This window comes from Pararge aegeria, chromosome 13 (assembly GCF_905163445.1).
Source record: "Pararge aegeria chromosome 13, ilParAegt1.1, whole genome shotgun sequence".
In the NCBI taxonomy this organism is placed as follows: Eukaryota; Metazoa; Arthropoda; class Insecta; order Lepidoptera; family Nymphalidae; genus Pararge; species Pararge aegeria.
In genome coordinates this window covers 4,799,627-4,809,863 of record NC_053192.1, presented here as the reverse complement: position 1 = coordinate 4,809,863, position 10,237 = coordinate 4,799,627, and the positions used below count along the sequence as shown (strand labels likewise).

The following is a 10,237-nucleotide window of genomic DNA, read 5'->3' as shown; positions in this document are numbered from 1 at the left end:
GGATATGCCGCACCGCGCTTTTCGCTTTTTCTATATGGTTGTTTTTAACACACCGAATGAATAAAATGTTGATTCTATAAAACTTATTGAAAAGTCTTTACTTATTTTGTTTTTTTACGCATTTTTCCTATGAGTTAATACATAGGAACAAAACTGGTCGCCAGTCACCACTGTAAAAAACAACGTCCAGCGCAGTAGTACGCGGTGTCTTATGCGTTGGAGATTCTGGGTTCGATTTCCGGCGGGGGTAATTTGATAATTCGTATTAACTGAATTTCCTCTAGCCTGACCTTCGATCTTGGCTACCGACGAAGCCGTGCCGCCTAGCAATTTTGCTTCTGTACTATTAACGGACAGTTTAGCCCCTAACTTTAGGCCTTTGTATTACACTGCATTTTCACTCACCACAAGGTGAGATTGCAATCAAGGGCCAACTTGTAGTGGAATGAAAAAGTTTCCTTACTGCTCTTATTAACTTAATTAATTTAAATATTATTTATAACCATTGTATAAACTTACCCTTGCTAAGTTAGAGCGACAAGTTTAGCGTAATAAAAACGGTAACTTTTTAAAATGGAGAGGAATCCAAAATCTATGTCTAAAAGTGACGAGCTAAACGAAACTGTAGGTGGGTATTAACTATTAGTATTGAGCAAACAAAAGTGTCATAGCAACTAACTACGATAAAGTGCAGGCGTGGCCGTGTAAATTACTTCGGTCACCGTTTGTCACGGTATAGCTCGCGTTATGCAAAAGGAGCACTGACAGTGACCATAAGTTATACCGTTATATGTAAAAATACATATTATGTATAAAAGACACTCAAGTTGGATTCCACTGAGCGCCGTGGTAGTTTTAGACTGCCAGATTTGATTACAAACACTGAAAATGAGAATGAATTTAATAAAATATTAAAACAATACGTCATATAGCAATGCTTTTATTACGTAAATACTTTTTTTATTTCAACGAAATTAGGACGCGCCGCAACTTTGAGCATCACTTTATTTTATTTTATTTTATTTATCTTACACTTTTCGTGGTAATTGGATTTACAAAGTAAGTCGGCTGTACGATGAGAGATATATAGTTGTAGAGTTTGATAATGCCTAATAGAATTAATAAATGCCTCCGGAATAGAATATGTATAACTATTATCATATATAACGAGCTGTTACCCGCGACTTCGTCTGCGTCTGATTTTGTTTTTATCGTATTCAGTATCGCTAAGCCTTAAATGAGTACATGTGACTGTCAATTAATTATAGACAAATAATTTGCAATAAAATAAAACTGCGACTATAATTAAATATCTAAGCTATCCTATCTCTTAAGTTGGACCAGACTGCTCACGGTGTGCCAATTTAATGTAAAATCGGTTAAGTAGTTTAGGAGTCCATCGCGGACAAACATCGTGACAGGAGATTTATATATATTAAGATTAGATAAATACAATATTTTAGCGATTCTTTGTCACTGCCATCATGCCTATTAGGTGTCGAATAAAAAAGTACCTATACAAGATTCACAGGTTGCAGTTTCTATAGTAACATTAAATATACCTTCAATGGGTTGCCATGACATTTTCATAACATCAGCTATAAACTTGATAACGTATTGGACTTATAGAAAGAAAATTATATCAAGGAATAAATTAATGTTTCCATAAAATTCTTCTACCACCAAGTACCAAGCAGTAACTGTAAGCGCGAAATGGATACCCAATCTTCAGGAACCTTGCAATCGCCATCCACTTACTCCGGCAGTTCCAAGACCGGAAGCAGTAAATCAGGAGGAACTGAAAGGGGTGAAGAGGATCTTACTAAGGATAACGGTATGTCTTTAATGTTATGTTAGATTATAATCATCATGCGAGTTTATAAACTGTCGAATGATTATGAACCGTAACATACAAGTAAGAAAGAATTCGACCCGTTAGAACCTATGAAAGCCTAGTGGAAGCGGTAATAGCCCAGTGGGTAGGACTTCGACTTCACTTTCGGGGAGTCGAGTTCGAATCCCATCACGCACTTCTAACTTTTCTAAGTTGTGTACTTAAAGTTATTAAAATATCAATTGCTTCTACGAACTGTGAGTTCTCCATAATGCTTAAAGTTTGTGAGCTAGCAACACTCCGCGGGTGTAAAGTGAGACGTGCCCAGGGCGTTTTCACTGGTTTTAGACAAAATGCACTGCATAGAATAATAGCTGAATGAGGATTCCATATGATCTTAATTCAATGGTTATTACTTATCACGTAATTAACTAATTAAAGTTGCATCGCCCATCGACCTGGAGTGCCACATTCAAGCGGAACGTATCACGAAGATTCTGGACGAAGCAGTCTACAAAACAAAACTTGCCCTCTGCCTCTCCAACCTCGTACAAGAGTACCGCACGCTCAGCTCCATATTAACAACTCAGCATATGGACGACCTGATTTTTATATTCGAGCAGTATGACAACCCGCTGTTCTCTACCAGTCTGCTTAATATGGCAGCAATGGATGATATTAAGGGGGTGAGTTCGATTAGAATTCTGTGTTTTAGTCTATATACGAAGAAACGTATAGACGATAACGTCGGTTATTTATCTTCAATAGGGTTGTCAGAAGTAAACACTTAGAATGTTTCGAATTCATTCGTATGGAAACATAAATATGATTCCTTTGATTTAATATTTTCACAGGGTGATTCCTTATGAAATATACTCATGCAACCTTAAATATTATTTCGCATTTCTGTTACACGTTGTGTGTACCTATGTCGACTAAAAATATACCAGTTATATAGCTAAGTGGGTAGGACTTCGACTACACTTTCGGGGAGCAGAGTTCTAATCTCAATCTCTCTTTCTAAGTGCGTTAACTTAAAGTAATTAAAATATATCAAAGGTTGCACGCCTGAGAGCTCTGTTCAATTATGTTCTCAAAAGGAGTGTGGAGTCCACCAATCTGCAGTGGGCCACCTTGGTGGACTGTGGCCTTACCCCTTCTCGTTATCAGAGGAGACCTGTGTCCTGTAGTGGGGCGGTCGTGTGGGTTAACCTCAATCACGATGTTTTCCTTCACCGTTGAAGCAATTGATATTTAATTGCTGAAATTAAAAACACACGTAACTCCAAAAGTAAGAGATTCGTGCCGGGGATCGCAAGTGGTCCCCCCAAAGGGAAGCCGATGCTTTACCCACTAGGCCATCACTGCAAGGCTGCCACTTAAAAACTGCTTATAATTTTATTTTAAGGACTTTTAGGTTACATGACCTCGATTAGAACAGCACATAAAAATACTTTCTTTTACTTACTTTTTTGTTAATATTTCTAAAGTTTACCCTTACATCTTTTTTTATACACGAAAACTTATTAGCTAATCGTATTCCTTAGGGTGACGTATCATTAAAGAATCGCCTGAACCCGGAGCTGGGTCACCTGATGTACATCATGAACAGTTATCCTGCCCTGCGAACCAAAGTCGAAGAAATGATACAAGAGGTTGTACACTTTATTACCCACCTACTTATATTGATCTACATAATATAATTATAAAGGTACCTACTCGTTTTTTGATGATTAGGTAAACTATCTTCTTTGTGGCCCTCATGAAATGACTTCTTTCACTTACTTATATCGAAAAGCCAAAAGCTATCACATTTTTTTGTCGTTCATGTTTTTTACTTTGTGAGCTACATAGGATGTTCAGGTTTTTACAGGTTTAACAACGTTTACAAATAGTTAATTCATAATAACATTTGTTTGATTCTAAGTACCTCATTGAAATGATTTTCATGTTTTTTTTCAGATGAAAGCTGAATTTATCGAGTCTGGTGAGGTGGGTATTTATGAACTACGATTAGTATCATTTTAGTTCAGATCTATCTTCATTTGCAACGACCTTGCTTGTCTTCCTTGTTTTAGGGCCTGGGTTTGTCTATTGGGTTTGTGATATTGGGTTTTTCTTTAAGATAATATTTGTACAACACACTTACCAATATATAATGGGTAAAGTCCACAAACCAGCATTGGACGTCCAACCAGCAATCACGTTAAGGGGGAGGGAGGGGATGGACGAAGTGTGAGATTGATTGACAGGGGGGTCCTATATTCCGTTACGTCCCATTTCCAAATCTGTGTATTAAAACTACTCACAACATTTGGAACTCAAAATGATTAAGTTTTCTTTATTTAACAAAGTAATCCATTTTTTTTTTAATTTCTCGAAATTATTGTCTTAATCATGATTGTTCATGTTTATTAAATAATACATTAAATGGATATAAACCGATTTCGGAACTGTTGTTTGAATTCAAGAATTTCTAAATGCAAAATTTCAAAGCATGGAATGTCATAATAGGGAGTCTCACAAATGTTACCTGTGACAAGGACGGGGAGGGGTAAAAAATCACGAAATTAGTGTAACGTAATTTATGTGTAACAAGGTTGCCTGGAAACAAGCCGTCCCGCTTTCATCTCACACAAGATAGAACAAAGATTGTTAAATTGTAAAACGATGTTAGAAAAGAGCAACTGCTGAGTTTCTTGCCGGCTTCTTCTCGGTAGAATTTGCCTTGCGAACCGGAGTCACTACAAATAGAAATTCTTGGCCTACGTGAAATTAATGAATTTTGAATTGAATTTGATGAAAAAGATCTGAAAAAGACCTATTCTTTAAAACGCACTCTTATAAGAAGGTCCTCTCTTCCATAAGAGAGGTCTTGTGCTCCCACTAAACCGCATTAAAGCGAGGTGGGTCTATAAATCTCTCTCTTATCAGAGACGGCCTGTGCACAGTAGTAGAACGTTGAAAGGCTGATATCCCTATCCCTACTAATATTATAAATGTCAATGTAAGTTTGTTTGTTACGCTTTCACGCAAAAACTACTAAACCGATCCTCATGAAACTTTGTACACATAATCTTTAGATGTAATATAGGATACTTTTTATCCCGACATTAAGCTCAGTTCATTTGGAAGAGGAAATGAGTGTTTGACGATTTGAACTCCGACAAATTATAACCGATTTAAATAATTATTTTTATACAATAGAGGTATGTGATTAATTTTGCCCAAACTGTGGTTGGAGATAGATGACAGAACTCCTCAGCGGACAGCAGCAAACCCCTCATTTAAGGCTTAGCGAATGAATACTTTACATTTTTTTAGATCTACAACTAAATTTAATGCCACATCAAAAAACAAAATCAAACGCAGACGAAGTCGCGGGCAACAGCTAGTTGGTTTATAAATCTCTAATATTGCTATTGTAGACAAAAGTGGCTCCCGGCCTAGAGTACCTGTTAGTATTGGAGCAATTTCGCGACTTGATGGTGCGGCAGATGGATACCACCGCTGCTGAGGAACTCACTGCCAAGATCAACACGAGGAAACTAGAGGGTTCTAATGAAAAGCTGAGGGAGAAAATACGAGGTAGGTATGACTTTCATAACACAGTCGGTCGTGACACAGTCGTTAACACATTGTATTTATCTAATTATATGATTCATGCATTATGAAAAATTTATTTAGTCAAAGTCAAAAAAGTCAAAGTTTTTGCTGTTTTATTTAATAAATAAAACTGCAAAATCTTGTGATTCGCTTTGACAGGTGAAACGCCGCATTTTACGTGTTCACGTATGTGACGTATACGTAATTTGGTAACGACTGCGGCCATAACGCGGCGTGCGTTTATGCGAGAAATATTTTTTTTAAATATAATAATTATAATTTAAAAAATTTGGCGTAGTGCCTTTTTGTTACAGTTTTTCAATTAGTTATCATGCCTGTTTCAACCGGCAGACGTCCAACACTGCACCGTAGGTGAAAGGAGTAAACAGTAACCTACCGTTGGATCTCATTAAGACAAATAATTTTAATATATTTTAAAATAAATTGAAAGAGCATCTTCCGAATGAATATTATTATGATTTAAATGAATATTTAGGTTCATTTTAAAAATTAGGTATATAACATTAAGAAGAGTAATCAACTTGAATAAACATTTTGGTATTGGCTGACATTTGAGGACATGCTTTAATATTATGGTATTAAAATTAATTATAAGTTTGGGAACCAAATTGTATTTGTAATTTATTGCGTTAATATAACATCGTAATATTTTAATTATTATTAGTTTTAAAATAATGATAATGATTTTTGCACGCCAATCTTGGCTGAATATTTAGATCTATCTTTTCTGTACATGTTCAAGCAAAAAAATTTCATAAATAAATACCTAATAATTACACTTTGTATAATCCTTTAAGAGTAGTCTTTTAAGAGTAAGTACAAGGTGATGTTACCTTTACAGATTACTTATGAAAATAACCATCACATCGTCAGAGGCCCATTAGCTCAGTTGGTTAGAGCGTCGTGCTAATAACGCGAAGGTCGCGGGTTCGATCCCCTCATGGGCCATTTACAATTTTGTTTTTTTTTTAACATGTTTGTCTAGTTATTTTTCGATTTAAAAATTTAACCATAAAATAGAAAACTCTGTTTAATTACTATGTTCAATGTTTTATCTACATTCTACGAGATGATTTTAATTTTACGTTCCTGTAAGGAGGAATTTGGTCGTCCGTACTTACAGAGTTATAATCTGTTTTTTTTTCTTTGATAGTGTTAGTTAACGGATAAAGCAGATCATCCACCTGATGATAAGTGTTGGTCAGTTAAGAAAAGGCGTATTTTACTATCTCAAGTAATCTTTTTATTGCTGTACAGAGTACACGGAGAATTTAAAGACTGAGAGCAAAAGATTCGAAGAAACAATGGCGATGAAAGCTGATATAATATCCAAGTTGGAGAAAGAGCTGGCTCTACTTAACTACGAGGCAGATGTCAAGCTTAAAAAGAAAATGTGAGTAAGTGCACACTCATAAAGACACGTTCGTAAAGACTTATATTTATTTTTTATTTTTCGTGAAGCTTTTTCAAAAAAGAAAAAAAATAAAAGGTGCACGCGCATATCTCAGATGGTATCATTTTTTTGGTCCGACACTGAAATCGAATCTACTAATTTCGAGATGCTAATCTCGTGAAATTTAGATTCCAAATTCGGACCAAAACAAAAGAGTATTTAAATATTTCTTTTCAAGGTCGTGAGTGTCTTGCCATGTTTAATACCAACTTCTAGTGGTTAAAATTTTCGTTTGGCAGTGGTTATGGTGGCTGGTTTTTGTAAATGTTATGCTTAATTTTTTTTCGTTTCAGATTAGATTCAGATCGTCAAATGGTGTTGGCTACCCGCGCTCATATTGTCAAGAACGAGGTATTGCTTGAGGAGGAGGTGGAATCAAGGGAGATGTATGAAAATTTGCTGAGAGTGCATCTCATTGACGAAAAGAATCAACGCGCACGAAGGTAACATTGTAACAAGGATTTACATAAACAATATGTTATTTTCAATATCTCATCCGATGAACGTCTACTATAAAGCATTAGTAGCAACTTTTATCTCTTTCATTCCTATATATATATATATGTATTCATTTAAATATAAAAGCTAAGTTTAATGTATTTGACTAAGGAGATGATGGGGCTGGCAAATTGTCAGACAAAAGTAAAAAACATACAGATAAAAAGAAAGTCTTTCTTACTCTTGGAAATAGGTCTTTAGTATTTTTAAACGTCACGGTCACGTAATTTTTTGTTCCAAGGGCTTTCTGTAGTTAATAGTAATAAGTAATAAATATAAAAACAAATTAGAAAGCTTTTATTAAGTTCTAATATTAAGTGTATAATGTACCTATGTATTTTCGTTTCTTTTCAGTGTAAAGCTTATTTTACATTGTTAAGAAAATAATAAAAGACACTTGACAGACACACTAAACAAAAACCTTTTTTTATTATGTTTGTTTATATTTATTTTAACACACACTTGTTTTGTTAAATTTTTAAAACATGTCTGCACTAATAAGTAATGATAAGATTGTTTTACATTACTTAAAAGACAAGTTTGTAAAAATGGAGCGCAGGTAGAAATTCTTATGACGAGAATTTATTCAATGCCTCACGGTATGCATTAATATGTTTAAGGTTCAAAGTGGAGACACAGTTGCTCTCTTGGCTGCAGAAATACGACCTTGAGATGGGAGACAAGCAAGTAGAACTGGACGAATTCACGGAGAAATATGAAGACGAAATGGAGAAATGCGAGAATTTGGAGGTATTTGGACCTTTTTGCATAATTGAAATGAAATTACATTAAAGCCATGGTTTGTTTATTTCGAGAGTTTTTTTTTTATACTTAGCGATTTTGTAGGACTAATTCTGGCTTCTTTTGACTCGAAGACCATTTTTAACTTTTTTTATACCAAATCGTTAGATTCCGCCATTTGAAAGTAACATTCTTCTATAGTATGAGAGTACATTACCTGGCACTGGAAGTGGATAAAGCAAAATAATTGCAACGTATTCTGTTCTTTGCACCAAAATGAAAACTTCTGGGCTACATTAGAAAATATTTCAATATACCTTCAGATTAAACTGGCCGAGCAGGACAAAGAATACATTCCATTGATGGCGGAAAGAGAGGAAGAATACCACCAAGAGATGACAGAGAAGCTCAACAAGTTCAAAGTGGAACACGCCGCGAGGGTAATCCAGATGGCTTGGCGAGATGTGCTGGCGAACAGAGCCGAAAAGAAGAAAGTAAATTATACAACAATGTTTTTTTCTAACCAAGCCATTTATTTGCCAAGACTTCCTAATTACATTTTCTACTGAAAAATGCGGTGATAGCCTAACCAAGGCACCCCTAACCAAGCTATAAATAAATAAATAAGAAAACATAGCGAGGAAACTCGGTTTCCTGGGAGTTCTCCATAATGTTCTCACAGGCGTCCAAAGTCTAAAAATTCGCCATTAGCCAGATCGGTCGAGCATGGCCTAAACCCTTCTTATTGTAGGGGGAAACCCGTGCCCACTAGTGTTGTTATCAACTAGCACGTTTTGTTGTTAGTTTCTTTAAAGCCCTTTCCTCATGATTGGAATCTGCATTGCAAACCGGTTGTGGAGTCGCAACAAAAAGACAGACTTGACTTTTCAAAATTGCCTGTATGATAGTACTTCCTGGTATATAGAATATTTGTAAATTTAATAAAATGTTCCATTTTTATGCAGCTCAAAACCAAAGGCAAAAAAGGGAAGAAGAAAGCCTAAACTCCTCTTCTATTCTAACCTTACGCTATCCGCTTGTCCTTTCTGCCATCTGCCTTCTCCCTTTGTTCATAAACCTATCCTTAAATCTTACCATTTTTAGCTCAAGAAGTTACAGAAGAAAATGCAAGCGGCACAGGCTGCGGCCGAGAAGAAGGCAGCAAAGAAGTAGTTTTTTTTTGTACGTGTATATAAGACTGTTTTCGTAATGTTTTCTATATCTATCTTTATACAAGTTTTTGTTTCGTTACGTGAGAAGTTGTGATATGAAAGTATGGGTAGCCTTAACATATCAATTATAAGTAGTACCTATTTATAATTGATATGTTACCTTTTTATACTACTTTTATAATTTTTCTTCTCTTTTTTTTTTATTTCTACGCCATATCGTGGCCGTTTTGCGTAAAATTCGTTTACTTCTTTTGGTGTTATTAACTTTTAAATGAATCGTCCAACGTTATCGTTTATTATGACCGCAGGACTTGAACTTTAAAATATTTGTAAATAACTTTATTATTTATTTTGTACCTATTTAAAGGCTTGTTAAATTGAAGGCTTGTTAATTAAATTTTCGAAAAATTTGTATAAATAAGTAAAGAAAGATCTATAATTTGGCATTTAAATTTTTTAGTCGACTATGGCATAACTTTACATAAATCTTTATTGTCTCGTTTGGCCAAAATTCGAACTAATTCATGCCATTTTGAAATACAATCTCCTACTTAAGTAATTCCCAGGAACAAGGGTTGGTGGACTTGTCGTGGTCACGACGGGACCACGATCCATGCAACTGGGTCGAAATATCGACAAATCCAAAATATTATCGTGGTGTGTACCCGTTGAACTGAACTTAAGAAATGTTTAAACAACATTATATATAGGTGACAGCTAGTGGCGAGTATAGAGGGTATGCACAGGGTATGCAGATGGTATAAAATGAAGAAAATCTCCAGTAAGAATTATAAATACTTACGGGTAGGCTTTTTATAACTCTTACAATGCCTATCCTCAAGTTTATTGTTTTTTATAACTCGTAGTACATCTTCTAAAAGAGTTATTATTAAGATATTAAATAATAACTTC

General features: G+C 35.1%; 1 protein-coding gene and 1 non-coding gene across 2 annotated transcripts; both read left to right on the top strand.

Moving 5' to 3' along the window:
• The first annotated feature begins 1,638 nt into the window (after window positions 1-1,638).
• On the top strand, window positions 1,639-9,326 carry LOC120628932 (dynein regulatory complex protein 10-like). The gene is made up of 10 exons (XM_039897617.1): window positions 1,639-1,834; window positions 2,276-2,520; window positions 3,382-3,489; window positions 3,797-3,830; window positions 5,270-5,422; window positions 6,719-6,854; window positions 7,208-7,357; window positions 8,033-8,162; window positions 8,477-8,647; window positions 9,258-9,326. The coding sequence occupies exons 1-10, from the start codon at window positions 1,714-1,716 to the stop codon at window positions 9,324-9,326; spliced, it is 1,317 nt and encodes a 438-aa protein (XP_039753551.1). The 5' UTR covers window positions 1,639-1,713.
• On the top strand, window positions 6,336-6,409 carry Trnai-aau. Its single transcript has one exon. It is a non-coding gene; the product is annotated as a tRNA-Ile (tRNA).
• Window positions 9,327-10,237: the final 911 nt, after the last annotated feature.

Excerpts from the sequence above, each read along its gene's own strand:
- LOC120628932 (XM_039897617.1), top strand. The coding sequence starts at position 1,714 with ATGGATACCCAATCTTCAGGAACCTTGCAATCGCCATCCACTTACTCC. Across the intron at positions 1,835-2,275 it reads GGATCTTACTAAGGATAACG|TTGCATCGCCCATCGACCTG; the intron begins GTATGTCTTTAA and ends AACTAATTAAAG. Across the intron at positions 2,521-3,381 it reads CAATGGATGATATTAAGGGG|GGTGACGTATCATTAAAGAA; the intron begins GTGAGTTCGATT and ends CGTATTCCTTAG.